The 21,925-nt window shown below is 45.2% G+C and overlaps 1 protein-coding gene across 1 annotated transcript in view; it reads right to left on the reverse strand.

Annotated features, from left to right (window-relative positions):
- Nucleotides 1-8,518, reverse strand: part of LOC124788444 (carcinine transporter-like) — a 41,133-nt gene extending 32,615 nt beyond the window's left edge. The window contains exons 1-2 of the mRNA XM_047255716.1: nt 8,469-8,518; nt 3,610-3,831 (exon numbers count right to left, since the gene is read on the reverse strand). Of these exons, the coding sequence (XP_047111672.1) occupies nt 3,610-3,831; nt 8,469-8,518 (272 nt within the window). The remainder of the gene's footprint in view (nt 1-3,609; nt 3,832-8,468) is intronic.
- Nucleotides 8,519-21,925: the final 13,407 nt, after the last annotated feature.

Genomic DNA, 21,925 nt, shown 5'->3' on the forward strand with positions numbered 1-21,925 from the left:
TAATAAGCAGTGACCAGTAAAGCAATCGAATTGAGCAAGTACGCTTGTCGAGAGTTACAATTTTACCTCGGCAAGTGCTGCGGTCTTATGACTATAGCTGTGACTGACCTCGTATGGGGATTATGGATTTGTAAGTTAACTTCTGTAGAAAAGTTCCCAATTTGGTACCGCTGTGTCGACCGGACAAGACACAGCCAGGGCAGAAGCACCACAGGCGCAAAGAGCGAGCAGGTGCCAGCGCCATAGAGATTCGCCACTTGCACAAATTCCACCAGCGCCACGGGCGGCGCTTAAGATGAAGACATCGACTTCGCCTCGGCCAATTGCCGGCCAAGTACAATCCGCCAATGACCAGACGACAACGGACAGAAGCCTACCCGGAAGACAGAAAGCAACTGTTGCCCACTTGGTTATAGATCATCGTCCAGTGCTGACTTAAGATACATCGTTTAGTGAACTCTTCGACGTGAACAGGCAGTTGTAAAACCTGCTTTTACTATGTGCTGTGGAAATGACGTACGATTATTTGCACTTAGCCATGAGGGTCTTTTTTGTGTTATATTACAAGCGGTGTCCCAGACTTCTTATTCTATAAGACACAAATACAAGTAAACGTTTAACTCATTTGTGTGACTTTGTTACTAATTTGTTGGAGTGTTGTAGAACCTTCGTTTTCCTACCCTGTTACGTGATCCTGAGGCATAGCTGTATTACAGTGGCAGGGAGAAATTGTCATAGCGGTGTACTGCGCCCCAAGCCGATTCACGAACCCACAAACTCATCCTCCACAGCCGTAGCGACGAGGCTTTACAAAACTGGCGAGGAGGGTTTACAAAAGATGCCTCCAATCGCACCCAACGGCTTATTTGCATCATGAGAAACGAAACAGTGTGGAAGAATCTCTGGCTTCAGCCACGTAAGTTAACTGCGCCTGAGTGGAAAACCAAAATGTCAAAAGTGGTATCCTACACTGACATACCAAACAACTGTGCCCAACAAAACAAGCGCTTATAGCACATCAGAATTCCTCTATTTTAATTAAACACCTGTCTAGAATAACTGATGACCGTCAAGGATAAGCCAGATATTAATGTTGTTGCTCTTGTGCTCGAACTTAATCAAGAAGACGTACTTACTTACATTAACTGAAATTCATGATCTTGTAGATTTTAAATGTAAAATGTTACTGTGCGTCAGCCAGGGCTGTGCTGATACAAAATGGCGTACGATAGTTAGGGCAGACGTATGGGAAACAATCGGCAACTAAACTGAAAAGTTCATAATAAGGTAAACTGTTTGGAGAACAGAAACTGAGCTTAAAGAAATGACCACTACCATGTATGTGACTGCCGAACTTTATTTACTCGAGGGCACAGAGTCAATGAAGACAGTAGAAATAAATCAGCTAACATAAAATGTTTACGGTAGAGCTGGTAATCTTCGCCAATCTTCTAGCAATGCAATTAAGCCGAAAGACGGAATGTTAAACACGAATACTGTATACAAGAGCTTTCCGAACCGAACTCACGACTGAAATTGCGACAACACGCGTCAATGATAGCCTTCATCGTTGCTAGGTAACAAAAATTACTCAGGCCTTTATACTCTGCCTGTTGGTTCTTTTTCTTCCAACCGCTCTAAACATAGAAAGTCATTCACTGGGTCAATGACTTTATTGCTGCTTTTACTGTTTTCTTCTTCGTATTTACTTCAGAATTATTTTAGTTTTATTATGGTTCCAAACCTACTCCAAATTCAATTTCCTTCATTCTTTGTTACCCCAACAGATGCCCCCTTCAGATGTCGTTTCATACAACTCGAAGTTCTACCTTTTCTTTGAGAAACCATGCGCGAGATTTTTCCGTTCTCTCACTCGCTACGTGCAACCTGTCAGGCCTACAGAAAGAATTGAACAAGTCCTATTTGTAGGAAATTTAATGTAGATAAATTTTGTACCAGGATACGTTTTCGTTGGAGGCCGTAGTTTTCGAGTTGTTCACGTGAAACGCGCGAAAGAGACCTTGAAACGCACCTCCATTCCCACATTCCGTCCCCAACGTTCAGGATTTCTAGTATGTTGTGCATGGCACTCCCTCTAACTACTGTACAAAAATATGCGACTGCAGGAATTATTTGCCAAATTTTACCTTCTTTGGTCTTCACTGATTGGCCTTATCACGTCACCGTCTTAGTCGCGCACATTGTAAAACTGGCGTTTGTCTAAATTTTACCTAACACTTTTGTGAATTTTCATTGCATAAACTAAACAATTACATCGTTGTCAGGGTTAAGTTTACGTCTGCTCTCCCCGCCCTCCAGGGTTTCATGCCCTAAATCTACATCTACTACATCTACATTTATACTCTGCAAGCCACCCAACGGTGTGTGACGGAGGGCTCTTTACGTGCCACTGTCATTACCTCCCTTTCCTGTTCCAGTCGCGTATGGTTCGCGGGAAGAACAACTGCCGGAAAACCTCTCTAACTTTACATTCGTGAACTCCTCGGGAAGTATAAGTACAAGGAAGCAATATATTCGATACCTCATCCAGAAACGCACCCTCTCGAAACCTGGACAGCAAGCTACACCGCGACGCAGAGCGCCTCTCTTCCAGAGTCTGCCACTTGAGGTTGCTAAACACCTCCGTAATGCTATTACGCTTACCAAATAATCCTGTGACGAAACGCGCCGCTCTTCTTTGGATCTTCTCTGTCTCCTCTGTCAACCCGACCTGGTACGGATCCCACACTGATGAGGAATACTCAAGTATAGGTCGAACGAGTGTTTTGTAAGCCACCTCCTTTGTTGATGGACTACATTTTCTAAGGACTCTCCCAATGAATCTCAACCTGGCACTCGCCTTACCAACAATTAATTTTATACGATCATTCCACTTCAAATCGTTCCGTAAGCATACTACCAGATATTTTACAGAAGTAACTGTTAGCAGTGTTTGTTCCGCTATCATATAATCATACAATAAAGGATCCTTGTTTCTATGTATTCGCAATACATTACATTTGTCTATGTTAAGGGTCAGTTGCCACTCCCCGCACCAAGTGCCTATCCGCTGCTGATCTTCCTGCATTTGCTGCAATTTTCTAATGGTGCAACTTCTCTGTATACTACAGAATTATCCACGAAAAGCCGCATGGAACTTCCGACACTATCTACTAGGTCCTCTTGAAATAATATTTCCACATATAATGCCACACTTTTACTTGTTGTGATAGATTCGCAGGTGGTGGTACGTTGCTTGGTTCCAACGTTGTAGGTAACTGTCTAGAAATGGTTCCAGTTATCTCCATTATAAGTGAATACCACGTGTCACAGAAAGATGGACTTCTGATGTAGCTTCGGACTCTGGAAACATAATCCACCATTGTGTATAGGAGAGGAAGTTACAATGAAGGACACCTGTAAAACGTGGCACCTCCAGATACTGTGGCCCATGATTGGTTGGATAGTTCTCATGATAAGCTTCAGTTGAGGAAGAATCGCTGCTTTGCGATGTAGCTTTGACAATGTGTACCAGTTGACACCAAAGCTGTAGATTTCATTTTCTTGTGTTTATGAAAACATGTGAATTTTACAGCAACTCGTGCTCACCTGGCCATGGCGAGTAGGAGGGTGTTCTTGAAGAGGTTCCAGCTGGAGAAGATGCCCAGGTAGCCGACGCGGTCTCGCTTGGCCTTGGCCACGCGGTGCAGCACCTCCAGGGTGAACGGCGGCAGGCTGGAGCCGTTGGTGGCCGCGACCCGCCGCAGCACGGTCAGCGCCTCCTCCTCGCGCCCCCTGCACGTCAGCCAGCGCGGCGACTCGGGGAACCACCTGCAGGAAACCACCTGTCTCGCAATATTTTACGTTATAAACAGAGCAGGAAGACTCGTAGGATTGAAGTTCACGTTTTGCCTGAATCTTTTTCATTCGGGAAGGAGTACTTTGTTAGTTGAAAAAGTTAGAGTTGGTGTTATCCTGAGACATTTCTGCAGTGTACTGTGTTGTCCAATCCCATACAAAGAAAGAATCTTTTAGTATGAATAATTATGTTCCAGTATAAACTCCTGTCTGGCGAGGGAATGGGGTTGCACCCCTCTACCATCCTCGACACCTACAAATCCTTAAAAGCGTCCCATCCTCTGTTATGCCAGATCTGCCTGGATATCCACCCCCCCCCCCCCCCCCCCACAAATTCTATAAGTCCCTCCAGATCCTTGAGCGCCACGCACTCCGCTGTATACTCCTCCCGTCCCCCACGCGGATGCCGGCCGGTGTGGCCGTGCGGTTCTAGGCGCTTCAGTCTGGAACTGCGTGACCGCTACGGTCGCAGGTTCGAATCCTGCCTCAGGCATGGATGTGTGTGCTGTCCTTAGGTTAGTTAGGTTTAAGCAGTTCTAAGTTGTAGGGGACTGATGACCTCAGATGTTGAGTCCCATAGTGCTCAGAGCCATTTGAACCCAGGCGGATCCTCTACAACCTCATTCCTTTCCCACATCTGCTCCTATTCCTCGAACATATCCGCATACTCTACACCTCCCGCCGCCTCGATCCCCCTCACCCCCTGGTTGCTCCTCTCCTCTCCAATCCCCACCCTCTGCCACATCTTTACTGTTGTGTCCCCCCTACCCTCCATCTCTACACCATTCATCTCCCTTCCCATGGTGGCTTCCGTCAAATCATCCTCCCAGATAATGCTCTCTGTCCCTCCATATAGCCCTCCTATCAACTCTGATTCCCACCCCCCCTCCTTTTCTCTGTCCTGTACCCGGGCTCCCCCCCTTCCATCCTGTTTTCTCCCCACCTCCTCTCTTCCCACCATCAAGTCCTTTTGTATACCCCTCCTCTGCCTTTCCCCACTCCCTGTCACGTCTGCCCAGGACCCACCCCCCTCTTAGGGGTCCTTGTCATCCATCAGCTTCTTTTCCCCTCCCCCAACTTCGTTCTTTCCTCTCTTTCCCCCCCTTTCCTTTACCATCATCTGTCCAGGTTCCCCCCAACTGCCCCCTGCTCTGGTATACCGTATTCGTGCCAATTTTTTAGTGCAATGTTCAAGTGAATGGTCAGTGTTGTTCGTCTTTCCAAAGTTTTGCAAAATTAAACCATGCTGTCATGAGGTGTGAATTTTATATCTCTTGCGAACAGAAACCAGACTGTCGCCGTGTTTTTTTAATTGTCTGTCTATTCTTTTACCTGTCTGCTTCATATATACACTCCTGGAAATTGAAATAAGAACACCGTGAATTCATTGTCCCAGGAAGGGGAAACTTTATTGACACATTCCTGGGGTCAGATACATCACATGATCACACTGACAGAACCACAGGCACATAGACACAGGCAACAGAGCATGCACAATGTCGGCACTAGTACAGTGTATATCCACCTTTCGCAGCAATGCAGGCTGCTATTCTCCCATGGAGACGATCGTAGAGATGCTGGATGTAGTCCTGTGGAACGGCTTGCCATGCCATTTCCACCTGGCGCCTCAGTTGGACCAGCGTTCGTGCTGGACGTGCAGACCGCGTGAGACGACGCTTCATCCAGTCCCAAACATGCTCAATGGGGAACAGATCCGGAGATCTTGCTGGCCAGGGTAGTTGACTTACACCTTCTAGAGCACGTTGGGTGGCACAGGATACATGCGGACGGGCATTGTCCTGTTGGAACAGCAAGTTCCCTTGCGGGTCTAGGAATGGTAGAACGATGGGTTCGATGACGGTTTGGATGTACCGTGCACTATTCAGTGTCCCCTCGACGATCACCAGTGGTGTACGGCCAGTGTAGGAGATCGCTCCCCACACCATGATGCCGGGTGTTGGCCCTGTGTGCCTCGGTCGTATGCAGTCCTGATTGTGGCGCTCACCTGCATGGCGCCAAACACGCATACGACCATCATTGGCACCAAGGCAGAAGCGACTCTCATCGCTGAAGACGACACGTCTCCATTCGTCCCTCCATTCACGCCTGTCGCGACACCACTGGAGGCGGGCTGCACGATGTTGGGGCGTGAGCGGAAGACGGCCTAACGGTGTGCGGGACCGTAGCCCAGCTTCATGGAGACGGTTGCGAATGGTCATCGCCGATACCCCAGGAGCAACAGTGTCCCTAATTTGCTGGGAAGTGGCGGTGCGGTCCCCTACGGCACTGCGTAGGATCCTACGGTCTTGGCGTGCATCCGTGCGTCGCTGCGGTCCGGTCCCAGGTCGACGGGCACATGCACCTTCCGCCGACCACTGGCGACAACATCGATGTACTGTGGAGACCTCACGCCCCACGTGTTGAGCAATTCGGCGGTACGTCCACCCGGCCTCCCGCATGCCCACTATATGCCCTCGTTCAAAGTCCGTCAACTGCACATACGGTTCACGTCCACGCTGTCGCGGCATGCTACCAGTGTTAAAGACTGCGATGGAGCTCCGCATGCCACGGCAAACTGGCTGACACTGACGGCTGCGGTGCACAAATGCTGCGCGGCTAGCGCCATTCGACGGCCAACACCGCGGTTCCTGGTATGTCCGCTGTGCCGTGCGTGTGATCATTGCTTGTACAGCCCTCTCGCAGTGTCCGGAGCAAGTATGGTGGGTCTGACACACCGGTGTCAATGTGTTCTTTTTTCCATTTCCAGGAGTGTAGAATAATAGTCAATCTCTTATTCAGTACAGCTGGAATGTCTGGATTCCGCATGAGGTTGGATTAAAGTAAGACATTGAACCAGTTCAGAGGCAGGTTGCTGGATTTCTTATCGGTAGCTTCAAACACCACACAGGTATTATGGACATGCTTCAGGATCGCAAGTGGAAATATCTGGAGGGAAGGTGACAATACTGAGAAAATTTAGAGACCTGGCAATTGAAGCTGACTGCAGAACGATTGTGCTGTCGCTAACATACATGTTAGAAGCACGGAGGTAAGATATGAGAAATTGGTGCTCATATGGAGACATATAGGTCATTTTTCCCTCGCTCTGTTTGCCAGTGGAACAGGAAAGGCAATGACTATTAGTGCAATAGGGTACCACCTGCCACGCACCATATGATGGTTTGTGGAGTCTGTACAATATGTAGATGTAGTAGATGTAATCCAAATTGGTGTCCTTCATTGGCGTCTGCTCAGTATCTTGTTGATTTCTTAGGCAGATATATAGCTGGTGTCTGTGAGTGTGTCCCGATCAGTAGGGTGCAGGCAGATTGGTGTGTTGGTCGGAGTCCTCAAACACACTGGGTCAAGTCCAGCCACAGATTGGGACGGAGCTGAAGGCTGCTGCCGAAAATCACTACTGATGGTCGAGCTGTAAGGAGATGTTGACGAAATTTAGTATGCGGTACCGCGGTCGTCAATGCGCACTTCTGGCGGACGATGCTGGCTGAAGTCTCTTCTGGAGCATGCTGGAGACTGGCACATGCACAGAGGGATGGGTATGTCGCTGTAGTCCTCTGGCGTTTTTACAGTGGGACGTGCTGCTGTTCTCATACTGAGGAGCGTGTATGAGGAGAGTTGTAATTTTCGAATGTGTCTGGCTGCCTGGAGGACACGTGGGGTACGGTAACCTGCTGGCTGCGTATGTGTTCTGTAATGGCAGGTTGCCAGGCGAGTGCTTACACAGATTCTCCACGTTTATTGAGATGGTGAAGCCAGCTAGCTAGAGGGAAGAAGGAGAAAAACAGTGAAACAGTGAAACTTCCAAGAATGGAGAACAGGAGGTGTAAGGAAGTCCGCAAGGTCATAGGACACGACCGCAATGGGAGCACAGTGGGGGGCGAGAGGTGGCGGAGGGGGGGGGGCGGGGAGGGGGCGATGACTAGACAGAGGCGGCACCAGGCAGGGCCGCACATTAGGCGCAATGTGTGCCTTGGAGCCATCTGTCAGAGGAGAAGGTAAATGTGTGAGTTGGGAATGACCCACACACAGAAAACAAGTGGCCCAGGAAGGTGTGAAGGAATCAAGGATAGGGGAGGGGGGGGGGAGGGTAAGAAGCAGGTAGAAAGAAAGGCAGAATGATGAAATATGTGGGAGGAGGTCAAATGCTTATGTTAGCACTGTTCGAGAATAGCAGAGTGTTGTCACCATAAGATGGAGAGAGGAAGGCAATGGAATGGGAGGATGCTAAGGGCACAAAAAGTGAAGGAGAAACTCTGGAGGAGATGGCAGCATCGAACGGGCTGGCAGTGGGCCACACTGTATATGTATATGTATACCTTATACAAACACTGTAAACTGACTCGTTCCATTCATTTCAATAAAAGAAACGTTAAAAATGACCTATGGAACATGTTACTAACTACCTAAATAACTAAACACAGTGTTAGTCCTTCTCAGTAGGAAACTGAAACAGAATGAGAACAGTGTTCATTGTTGCCAGATTTTCTCCTCCCCCTCCCCACTCCCTCTCATCTTTCACCATCCACTCATATACACACTGCCCCTCCACCTTACCCTCCCCCTCACTCCCACCTCCTCACTCCGCTCACCTCACCCTTCCCCCACTGCTCCATTCCCCTACTTCTACTCCCACTACCATGCCCCCCTCCCCCACCTCTTCTCTCCCTCGAACCCTGTGACATCATTGATAATGTCATGGATAGTTACCAGATTGCAGCCACACCTCTGATATTGACTGATTGCTCTATTGCAAAGTTATGGTAAACTGAAGAACGGTAAGAAATTCAAACAGTGCTAGTGTGCTACAGGGTTTTACCCAGGCCAATGATACAACTGTGGAAGTTGGGGTATTATACTAAGTATAAATTGGCCTGAAATTTTAAAAAATGCGGTGAGACATTGATCTGTTAGTGTGAAATTCAAGAGCAGTCTGTAGGACATGAGAACCCACTGTGACGATCCGAGGTAGTGACCTGGATATATTAGGACACTCTCTACGATGCCCAATCAAAGATGGCGACCAGGGGACACTAGGGCGTTCAATATGACGTCATAATCTAAGAAGGAAATCCAAGGTGGTGAACAGGGGATCTGAGAACAAATCCAATATGGTTTGTCTACGGAAAGGAGGACAGCCTTTATGGTTGGAAGATCACTTGTTCCAAGTTTATAATGGTGCAGGAATTCACAAAATCATCGGTTTTCCCCATTCTTTACCATTCACTTGTGCTATTATTAAACAATTCTACCAACCCCCTCCATTCCCAACGTTGCAACTCGTAAGCTTGGAAACCAAGAGCTGACATGTTCTATCTTCAAAACTGAATAGCCCATATTTGGTTGTGAAACACTTGTCACCATCATATGTAGTGATACAGTTGTTCATTTGTACCTTTATTATTGAAATAAAGAACACGAAGTGGAGAGTTCCTTCGACACTCAGAAATTTCACCACCAGGGCACAGACGGCGTAAAGGCAAATGCTGTTAGTGCCATACCAAGCTGGGTGGAGCTGCGCTACTCTCTCTCCACACTTCGAGTTTCCAGTAAATCCTACATTGGCACCTGTCGTCGTGCCACCAGCATTGTCTAGTACACCAGATACAAGGAGCAGATACGAAGTCAGCACGTTAAATTCATTTCAGGCACAGAGATACCACTGTCACTAACGTCTGCACCACTCAAGCCTTGGTATAGTGCAGCTATCAAAGTGGTGTTATTCTCAGTAACTTTGTAGCTGACTCCTAAACCTCCAGATGTCAGACACTCAGGTCGGTACCAAACGTCGTGTGTCGATTGAGTATCAACGAAAACACCGATTATTTCGTGCTGTGTGCTGTCGTCCAGTAGAATATGCATAAATGGTAATTAAAAGTAACACCAGAACTCCAGAGTATAGGCAAACCGCATCTGTAAGGTCCTAATGTGAAGATCTCTGGTTACCAGTACGGTAGCTCAGCGTGTTCGGTCAGAGGGTTAGCTGCCTTGTGTAATAAAATAAAAATGAGTGACTGGATCAAAGATGAACCTGAACAGGCGCCATGGGACGTGCGCCCCGACCAGAAACAACGACCAATAACGAACAAAACGTGATCAAAAAAGAAGGCAGGTGAGCTGGTAGAATGTCAGATCGTTGTAATAAAGGTCACGAGGTCGAACCCCACTGATGGCAAATTCTTTTTTTAAAGACTACGCGTGAAATTGTAGTACACGAGAACATTTTTTTTCCCTTGTGGAAGGACGTTTCATAGTTCGTAGTAATGTTGTTTTGGCAGTCTGCCTTCGCTACATTAATTGAAAGTAGCAGTCCTTTAGAGTACATAGGTGTGGTGTTATCTATACAAATGTGCGCTACAGGTTTACCACTTTCAATTAATGAAGCGAAAGCAGACTGCCAAAAGAATATAACTACAAACTCCGAAACGTCCTTTTACGTGGCAGAAAAATGTTCTCCCATATAACAATTTCACGCGTAATGTGTTAAATAAAATTACGATTAGTGCGTCTGGAACTTGGGATCTTTAGCACAACAATCTGACGCGCTACCAAGTCACCTACCAGAGAGTACGTCACAGATATGATTTGCCTATACTCTGTAAAATTGGCGTTACTTTTAATAACCGTTTACGCATCTTCTACTGGACGACAGCACACAGCACGAACTAAATCGGTGTTTTGGCTGACAATGTATCGTCACACATCTGAGTGTCTGACATCTGTAGATTTGGGTGTGAGTGCAAGTGACAGTAAACACATTGTTGTAGGTATGTCCGCAGTCCGTGAGTTCAGTGTTGTGGTAATTTTTGAAAATCCACAATTTAATGATATGAAGTTAGTGCTTTCAGATCATTAATGTCAGAATTCAGCGCAAATAACTATAATGCTCAATGATGAACGATCGATGTTCAAATGCATACATTGTTACTGGATTGTCATACAAAATGTGTTGGAACTACCCAAGAACAGTGAAAATATACAACAACGATAATACCACATAGTCCATTCACTAAAATGAATCTACAGTCACGAACATGATGTGTGCTAGCTCAGCCATCCAGTGTGCAGTGTATGATCGTCTTGGGAGCTGGGAATTTTTTTTGGAAATGTGTGGCATGCGTTTACAAATATGACAATTCAGAAAATTTCAGTGGAGGCCTTTGCAACTAATTTCGATGTATGTTGTGCCTCAGTATGCAGCTGCATTAGCAACATCATTACCTGGCATTGCTAGCGAAGTGTGTGCATTTATATATATATATATATATATATATATATATATATATATATATATATATATGGTATTTGTATACTTTTAATTGTTAGCTCAAATTTAAAAAGAGAAAACATCATCTTTCTAAACTGTGTTTCATATCATAAAAACTTCAAATTATTGAATAAATTCTCCAGTTGATATAACAAAGTATATTTGACATCCAGAGTGATTTACATATCCATTAAGAGCCGACCAGGTAACATTAACGTATAGGCAGGAGCATGTAGTAGAAGTGCTATGCAAGTACAAACGAATACTTGTCCATGTACAGCATACATCTATACCTGGTAGACAAGTTCTTGATGTAAGGAGCCGTGAATTTGCAGTCCAGGTATTGCTGTATCAAAGAGACATAGAACATTTTTACATGACATAAGTCTTGATAGTTCAGCTATTGCAATGCCATAGAGTAATGGAGCATTGGCAGCTGTAACAAAATACCTCATGTTACACTAAAATTATTACAAACTGTCCCATTTTACAGAAAAAGCTGTAACAAATTGGCTTTCATTATTTATAAATGTTGTACAGCTTTACATAGTGAACTCTCAAAACTAAGTACCTCAGACAGGTGTAGAAGTAAAAGACTACACAGAACCCACAGAGTGACTTTACAGTCCAAGTCGTCACTATGTCGAAAGGACTTAATACGTCTTAAAAGAGATAAAACTTGTACAACAACTCAACTGATGCAGTGTCATAAAGAGAGAGAGGGTTAACAGTTCAAGCGTTTTGTAGCTGTTGTTGGACTTAGTAGTTCATTATTAGAAGTATGAAACATACAAAATGTCTGTGTGAGTGAAAGATCACGATCAAGAAAACTTTCTGCAGCTACAGTGGAATCGTTCTTTGACTTCATAAACTACATTTCACTGGAAAATACTATGAATTATATTTCATGTGCCAAATTTGACTGATATCAATGCCATCAGCAACCTTTTCGTTTTGTGTCACACAGTATCGATGATGTAACGTACAGAAATGTGCTATTAAGCAATGATTACCATTTCTCAAGAAGAGGCAATAAATATCATTAATAACGTGTGTTGGCCAGCATCTTCTGAGCAGTGAAGTTTCACTCATGGCTCTGTTCTGAGTAGACATAGGGGCAGCCAGTTGTGGGCTGTCCACCTGCATCTCATCAAGAGGTGATTCTCACCAGAGAATCCTGTTTCAGGTACGTGAGCAGAGTTATTCCGCCTGTAAATGGCTTATGCACCTAGTTTATTGATTTCCACTCTTGTAAAAATGTCATTCTTTTTTAATCACGTGCACCGCTCAGACACAACATAATGACCACCTACCTAGTAGCCGGTATGTCCACCTTTGGCACGGATAACAGTAGCGGCTCAGCGTGATTTGGAAGCAAAGAGGACTTGGTCGGTCACTGGTGTGAGTTGACCCCGCACCTACACACACAGGCCACCTAATTCTCTTAACTCCGTGGAGGTGCGCGATGACCTCTGATTACACATTCAATCAAATCCCAGACGTGTTTGATCGGGTTTGGATCTGACGAGTTGGGGGGCCAGCACACCAATTGCAACTCGCCACTGTGTACCTCGAACCAACTCATCACACTCCTGAGCTCGTGACACGGCCCATTCCCTTGTTGAGAAATGTCACTGCCATCCGGAAACATGTTCATGATGGGATTTAGGTGGTCTGCAATCAGTGTGTGATACTCCCTTGTCCGCCATGGTGCCTTGCACGAGCTCCAGTGGACTCATGGATGCCCACGTGAACGTTCCCCAGAGCATAATGGAGTCGCTGCCAGCTTGTGTCTGTCCAGCAGTACAGGTGTCAAGGAGTTGTTCCCCTGGAAGACTACCGATTCGCGCCCTCCCGTCGGCATGATGTTGTTTCATCAGACCATGCAATGCCCCGCCACTGCGCCAACGTTCAGTGCCAATGGTTGCGTGCCAATTTCAATAGTAGTTCCCAATGGTGTGGTGTTTACATTGGCATATGCACGGGCCATTGGCCGCGAAGGCCCATCGTTAGATGTGTTCAGACACTCTTGTACCCTGCCCAGGAGCTAAAATCTGATGTTAGTTCTGCTACAGATTCTCCCTTGGTAAACCATTTTTTAGATTGTTGTTTGGTCTCAGGAGTATAGTAATGTATCGATGTTTCATTCACGGTGACGAAACCACGCTTAAAGTCCTGTGGATTCTTCCTGAACAGCTGCAAACCATCCTTGCAACACTTCACACGATTCCGTTTATGATCAAGCGTGAGCAATGGCGGAACCCATCTTGCGGGTGGCTTTCTCATCTCCAAATGTTTATGCAAAATGTTGTGTAGCCGGTCATTCGAGATGCCCACAGCACCAGCACTATCACGCACCTGAACTCTTCTGTCATCCATCACCATATCCTGGATTTTATCAATGATTTCTGGAGTTGTAACTTCCACAGGGCGTCCAGAACGTTCAGCATCACTTGTGCCCATATGGGCAGTCTGAAAATTTTGAAACACTTATAAACTGTTCTAATCGAAGGTGCAGAGTTATCGTAATGTTTATCAAGCTTCTCTTTGGTCCCCTGAGGCGTTTTGCATTTCATAAAGTAATGTTTAATCTGCACATGAAAATGTTTTTTGTCCATTTTTTGACAATCACTCGACTTCGTTGATTCACACTAATGCCAAACAAAAACAAACAGACCAATACGGCTGAAACTTAGTGTGCGTTCTTTCCAAAGATGCTACTAACTGCTACCCTGAATGGCCTGGCGGTTCTAGGCACTACAGTCTGGAACCGCGCGACCGCTACGATCGCAGGTTCGAATCCCGCCTCGGGCATGGATGTGTGTGATGTCCTTAGGTTAGTTAGGTTTAAGTAGTTCTAAGTTCTAGGGGACTGATGACCTCAGAAGTTAAGTCCCATAGTGCTCAAAGCCATTTGAACCATTTGCTACTAACTAAACATGACCTCAGTACGCGCCGGTGGTGCCATCTCTCGGACTTTGCACCAACTTTTAAAACGCGCCTTGCATAATGACAAGTATTTGACAGTAATATGTGAGACATTCCGTTTTAAAGGTAGAACAAGTCAGCTCTTGAGATTCAAACGAAGGTTGACAATTATCGGAACTGCAATTTTGGAGGAGTGGGGGAGGAATTGTTTAAGCATAGTACAAGCGTATCACGTGCAAGAGTGAACAGTACCATCATCAGAGTGGGGAAAACCGATGATATATCGAATGTCCGGCCATTTTCAGATTCATCTCCGATCCATCCAATCCAAAGCCCACAACCACCTCCGCCTCCTCAAACTCCTCTCTGGCCGGACATGGGGGTTGCACCCCTCTACCATCCTCCACACCTACAAATCCTTAATCCGTCCCATCCTCTGTTATGCCAGTCCTGCCTGGATATCTGCCCCCCCCCCCAAATTCTATCAGTCCCTCCAGATCCTTGAGCGCCATGCACTCCGCCTCGCCTTCCGTATCCGCCTCCCGTCCCCCACGCGGATCCTCTATGATCTCATTCCTTTCCCCCATCTGCTCCTATTCCTCAAACATATCCGCATCCTCTACACCTCCCGCCGTCTTGAACCCCCTCACCCCCTGGTTGCTCCTCTCCTCTCCCATCCCCGCCCCCTGCCACGTCTTCACCGTTGTGTCCCCCCTACCCTCCATCTCTACACCCTCCATCTCCTTTCCCGAGGTGGCTTCCATCAACTCCCCCTCCCGGATGATGCCCTCTCTCCCTCCATTTGTCCTTCCTATCAACTCTGATCCTCCATCCCCCTCCTTTCCTCTGTCCTTTCCCTGGGCTCCCTCTCCCCCCCCACTTCTGTCCTGTTCTTCCCCCCACTAAACCTCTCCTTACCTCCCTTCTCCCCCCCTAGTCCTTTTGTATTCCCCTCCTCTGCCTACCCCACTCCCTGTCGCGTCTGCCCCCCACCCCTCTTATGGGTCCTCATCCTCCTTCAGCTCCTTTCCCGGCTCCCCCCTTCGCTTTTACTCTCCTTTCCCCCCCTTTTTCGTTTTCCCATCTTCTGTCCAGTTTCCCCCCACCTGCTCTCGACTGTGGTGTCACATTTGCCAACTGTTTAGTGCAGTGTTCCAGTGACTATTCAGTGTTGTTTGTCTTTCTCGTGTTGCGAACAGACACCATGCTGTCGCTCGGTGTGAATTTTATTTCCTTTGCGAACAGAATCCAGACTGTCGCCGTGTTTTTTAATTGTCTATTGTTTTCCCTGTCTACTTCGTATGTATTTTTATTAGCGTCATCATCCCTGTGTTGTTGTTTTAAGTTCCACGATTTCTTTTCGCCTTGTTACTCTCTAAGTCTCCGATTTTATCGCCTGTTGTTTTTCTTATTTGTTCTCTTGCTCTTTGTCACAAAATCTGTCGGCTGAAGAGCGGCGTACTAAGCTGCTGCCAGCCCGCCCCCTTCGGGGGGGAATTGAAATTCAATAAATGAAAAAAAAAAAAATTATCAGATTAGGTTAAGGGATCCTACAACCATCAGGTCGTCCTCATTTCCATATGTCCACCATCTTAGATGTAAGTGACATGGCGTCCATGTAGACTGTCCTCATATCTCCAGGTCACTATCTGGGGTCGCCGTCTTGGATTGTAATATCATACCTACTGTCCTCGTATCCGCAGACCGTCATCTTGGATCACAATCTTGTATTCTCAGGCCATAGAGACTGCTCTTGTATCCTCAGTTCGTCAGCTTACATTGTTTTCTTGGATTCTGACGTCATACAGACGTTTCGGTTTAGAATGTTACGATATTGCGGCGAGGGGCTTTAAATTTCTATGAGCACTGTAAACATGTACCTCCAAACAAACATAATATTTACCATGTAACATTGATTTACCATGGACTCTACCTCCGAAAATGACATATAAAATTCAAAATCCATCCCAGCGTATACATTTTGAACACATGTTAAAAACACTTTCGATAACATACGTTTCACACAGGGAGAAACAACACTTGTACAAGAAAACCCGAAGGCACCCAATAAGAGGTGCCAGCCCAGAATCCATAAGACCGCCATTCCCATGAGGTGAATTGTAAATGATTGTGTACCTCCTACAAACCTACTAACAGCGCAGATGCAATCTCTGTTGATTCAGTATTATACATCTGAAAATTGTAGGACAAGGAAAATTGCTATTTAGCTAAAAACACAACAGATAATAAAGAAATCATGTACAACAATGTTGCTTTGCTTCGATTTAGGAAAACTGTACATTATCATTACATTAACATCCCTGTTAACAAGGCCATTAAACTAACTGAAGAAAACCTGATGAAACACAAGCAGCTTCCTCAGGAACATGTGGATGAAACAATAACATTGTTACAGTTAATAATACAACAAAACTGTTTTGAATTCAGTTAGGAGTACTATGGTCAAAGATGTTTACCTATGGGTTTATCTATTTCCGGGACACTAGCCAACACCTTCATGAATCATACCGGAAAACTAGTATTTGAAATTCTCTTAAAAAAGTGAGGTTACAATGTCATCTACTGATACAACTTGATGGATGACATAATATACACTGAAGAGCCTAAGAAACTGGTACACTTGCCTAATGTAGTGTAGGGTCACCGTGAACATGCAGAAGTGCCCCAACACAGCGTGGCATGGACTCAATTAATGTCTGGAGTACTGCTGAAGAGAAATGACACCATGGGAGCAGGGCTATCCATAAATCCGTAAGAGTACGACAGGGTGGAGAGCTCTCCTGAACAGCACGTTGCAATGCATCCCAAATATGATCAATAATGTTCATGTCTAGGGAATTAGGTGGCCAGCGAAAGTGTTTAAACACAAAAGCGTGTTTCTGGAGCTACTCTGAGGCAACTGGACGAGTGGGGTGTCGCCTTGTCCTGTTGGAATTGCCCTAGTCCGTCGGAATGCGGAATGCACTATGGACATGAGTGGATGCAGGTGATCAGATAGGATGCTAACATATGTGTTACCTGTCAGACTCGTATCACTCCAACTGCACACCCCGCACACCATTACACAGACTCCGTCAGCTTGTACAGTCCCCTGCTGGCATGCAGTTACCATAAATTTACGATGTTGTCTCCATACCCGTACACGTCCATCCGCTTGATACAATTACAATCGAGACTCGTCCGACCAGACAACAAGCTTGCAGTCATCAACAGTCCAACGTCGGTGTTCACTGACCCAGGCGAGACGTAGAGCTTTGGGTTGTGTAGTCATCAAGAGTACAGGAGTGGGACTTCGGATCAGAAAGCCTACATCGATTATGTTTCTTTGAATGATTCGGACGCTGTCACTTTCTGATGACCTAGCATTGAAATCTGTAGCTATTTGCGGAAGGGTTGCACTTCTTTCACGTTGAACGATTCTCTTCAGTCGGCGTTGTCCCCTCTCTCGCAGGATTTTTTTCCAGCCGCAAGTGACGTCGGAGATTTGATGTTTTACTGGATTCCGACATTCACAACACACTCGTGGAATGACCGTACGGGAAAATCCCCACTACATCGGTAACTCGGAGATGCTGTGTCCCATCGCTCGTGCACCGACTATAACACCACATTCAAACTCACATAAATCTTGATAACCTGCCATTACAACAGCAGTAACCAATCTAACAATTGCGCCACTTCTTCTTCTTTTTCACTGTATTTAAGTTCCCCATTGGGGCGGGCTGGCAGCAGCACATGAGCTGCTCTTCAGCCGAAAGACGTAGAACATACAATAGAAGAAATTAAAAATAACATAAAGGAGGAAATACGGTGGACATGGATATAAAAAAGGGGGAACATTATGAAAGACAATGGACAAAAAGGGGCGACTGTAAAATGGAGATAAAAACCGTAAAAAAGTAGCACACACAAAAAAACCATACACTGGGACAATTAAAAGAACACAAGGTGAAGTACGACCGGCGCATAAAAGTATCGACGGTCAATGTACAGTGGAACAGCACCAAACACTACACTGACATAGCACACTGATGTTGTTGTTGTTGTTGTTGTTGTTGTGGTCTTCAGTCCTGAGACTGGTTTGATGTAGCTCTCCATGCTACTCTATCCTGTGCAAGCTTCTTCATCTCCCAGTACTTACTGCAACCTACATCCTTCTGAATCTTGTTAGTGTATTCATCTCTTGGTCTCCCTCTACGATTTTTACCCTCCACGCTGCCCTCCAATGCTACATATGTGATCCCTTGATGCCTCAGAACATGCCCTACCAACCAGTCCCTTCTTCTTATCAAGTTGTGCCACAAACTCCACTTCTCCCCAGCCCTATTCAATACCTCCTCATTAATTATGTGATCTACCCAACTAATCTTCAGCATTGTTCGGTAGCAGCACATTTCTAAAGCTTCGATTCTCTTCTTGTCCAAACTACGAGGACTATCCACAAAGTACATTACGTTTTGGAATTAAAAATAAATAAAGTATTGAAATTTTTTTTTTATTATATACAGATGAAAGCCACACTTAAATACTACTTTTCTACATAGTTGTCATTTAAATTAGGCACTTATCGTAGTGATGGACGAGCTTGGAAATTCCTTCGTCGTAAAATTCGGCCGCCTGCGCCTTCAACCACGTGGTTACCTCTTCTTGAAGCTGTGCGTCGTCATTAAAATGCTGCATAGCCAACCACTTCTTCATTGCTGGGAATAAGTGGAAGTCGCTCGGTGCTAGGTCGGGACTGTACGGCGGATGAGGAAACAACTCCCACTTAAAAGATTTGAGAACTTAACGAGTGGCATTTGCCATGTGGGCCCGGGCATTGTCCTGAATCAGCAAGATCTTTGAACCCATCTTTCCCCTGCGCTTGGTTTGTATTGCTCTTCTGAGGTTGTGCAGAGTTTGAAAATACCTTTGAGAGTTTATTGTAGTGCCTCTTTCCAGGAAATCCACAAAAATCACACCTTTTCTGTCCCAAAAGACAGTCGCCATCACCTTCCTTGCCAACATTGTCTGCATGCATTTCTTGGGTTTTGGGGGGGGGGGGGGGGATTTGTGTGCCCCCACTGCATTGACTGCAATTTTGTCTCGCAGTTCACATGCTTAACCCATGTTTCGTCACCAGCAACGATGCAATCGAGTAATGAGTCGCCATCTTTCTCGTAAGCGTCCAAAAATGTTAAGGCTGCAGCCATTCGCTGATATTTGTGAAACTCTGTCAAGATTTTTGGTATTCATCTTGCACAAAACTTGTGGTAACCAAGCTTTTCGGTAATGATTTCGTGCAACAAACTTCGTGAAATTTGTGGAAAACTCATAGAGAGTTCCGTTATTGTGAAATTACGGATTTCACGGACCGCGGCATCGGCTTTTTCCATAAGTTCGGCAATCACTATGCTGGGTCTTCCACTTCGCTCTTCGTCGTGAACGTTAGTTCGGCCATTTTTAAATTTTATGACCCTTTGACGCACTCCACCCTCAGTGATTATGTTGTCCCAATACACTTCACAAAACTGCCGATAGATTTCTATCGGTGTACAGTTTCTTGCAGTCAGAAACCTTATTACAGCACGCACTTCACACTTCATGGCATTTTCTATTAACGCAGACATATCAAACTGTCACAGTAACTCAACAGAGTACAGCACGAACCTCTCACTAGCACGGCAGGATGTCGACTGAGCGGCGGAATGCCATGAAACCAAGATGGCTGCGCTAGCCCCGCCCGTAACGGACACAAACGAAAACGTAATGTACCTTGTGGATAGCCGTCGTATTTATCGTCCATGTTTGACTTCCATACATGGCTACACTCCATACAAATACTTTCAGAAACGACTTCCTGACACTTAAACCTATACTCGATGTTAACAAATTCCTCTTCTTCAGAAACGCTTTCCTTGCCATTGCCAGTCTACATTTTATATCCTCTCTACTTCGACCATCATCAGTTATTTTGCTCCCCAAATAGAAAAACTCTTTTACTACTTTAAGTGTCTCATTACCTAATCTAATTCCCTCAGCATCACCCGACTTAATTCGACTACATTCCAATATTTCCGTTTTGCTTTTGTTGATGTTCATCTTATATCCTCTTTTCAAGACACTGTCCATTCTGTTCATCTGCTCTTCCAAGTCCTTTGCTGTCTCTGACACAATTACAATGTCATCGGCGAACCTCAAAGTTTTTATTTCTTCTCCATAGATTTTAACACCTACTCCGAATTTTTCTTTTGTTTCCTTTAATGCTTGCTCAATATACAGATTGAATAACATCGGGGAGAGGCTACAACCCTGTCTCACTCCCTTCCCAACCACTGCTTCCCGTTCATGCCCCTCGACTCTTATAACTGGCATCTGGTTTCCGTACAAATCGTAAATGCCTTTCGCTCCCTGTATTTTACCCCTGCCACTTTCAGAATTTGAAAGAGAGTATTCCAGTCAACACTGTCAAAAGCTTTCTCTAAGTCTACAAATGCTATAAACGTAGGTTTGCCTTTCCTTAATCATTCTTCTAAGATAAGTCGTAAGGTCACTATTGCCTCATGAGTGCCAACATTTCTACGGAATCCAAACTGATCTGCCCCGACGTCGGCTTCTATCAGTTTTTCCATTCGTCTGTAAAGAATTCGCATTAGGATTTGGCAGCTGTGACTTATTAAACTGATAGTTCGGTAATTTTCACATGTGTCAACACCTGCTTTCTTTGGGATTGGAATTATTATACTCTTCTTGAAGTCTGAGGGTATTTCGCCTGTCTCATACATCTTGCTCACCAGATGGTAGAGTTTTGTCGGGACTGGCTCTCCCAAGGACGTCAGAAGTTCTAACGGAATGTTGTCTACTCCCGGGGCCTTGTTTTGACTCAGGTCTTTCAGTGCTCTGTCAAACTCTTCACACAGTATCGTATATCCCATTTCATCTTCACCTACATCCTCTTCCATTTTCGTAATATTGTCCTCAAGTACATCACCCTTGCATAGACCCTCTATATACTCCTTCCACCTTTCTGCTTTCCCTTCTTTGCTTAGAACTGGGTTTCCATCTAAGCTCTTTATATCGATACGAGTGGCTCTATTTTCTCCAAAGGTCTCTTTAATTTTCCTGTAGCCAGTGTCTATCTTACCCCTAGTGAGATAAGCCTCTACATCCTTACGTTTGTCCTCTAGCCATCCCTGCTTAGCCATTTTGCACTTACTGTTGATCTCATTTTTGAGACGTTTGTATTCCTTTTTGCCTGCTTAATTTACTGCATTTTTATATTTTCTCCTTTCATAAATTCTATATTTCTTCTGTTACCCAAGGATTTCTACTAGCCCTCGTCGTTTTACCTACTTGATCATCTGCTGCCTTCACTACTTCATCCCTCTTTTTCTACTGTATTTCTTTCCCCCAAACCTGTCAATTGTTCCCTTATGCTCTCCCTGAAACTCTGTACAACCTCTGGTTTAGTCAGTTTATCCAGGTCCAATCTCCTTAAATTCCCACTTTTTTGCAGTTTCTTCAGTTTTAATCTACAGTTCATAACCAATAGATTGTGGTCAGAGTCCACATCTTCCCCTGTAAATGTCTTACAATTTAAAACCTGGTTTCTAAATCTCTGTCTTACCATTATATAATCTATCTGATACCTTCTAGTATCTCTAGGTTTCTTCCATGTATACAACATTCTTTTACGATTCTTGAACCAAGCGTTAGCTATGATTAAGTTATGCTCTGTGCAAAACTCTACCAGGCGGCTTCCTCTTTCATTTCTTAGCCCCAATCCAATTTCACCTACTATGTTTCCTTGTCTCCCTTTTCCTACTCTCGAATTCCAGTCACCCATGACTATTA

The sequence above is a fragment of the Schistocerca piceifrons genome, chromosome 3 (genome assembly GCF_021461385.2).
Source record: "Schistocerca piceifrons isolate TAMUIC-IGC-003096 chromosome 3, iqSchPice1.1, whole genome shotgun sequence".
NCBI lineage: Eukaryota > Metazoa > Arthropoda > Insecta > Orthoptera > Acrididae > Schistocerca > Schistocerca piceifrons.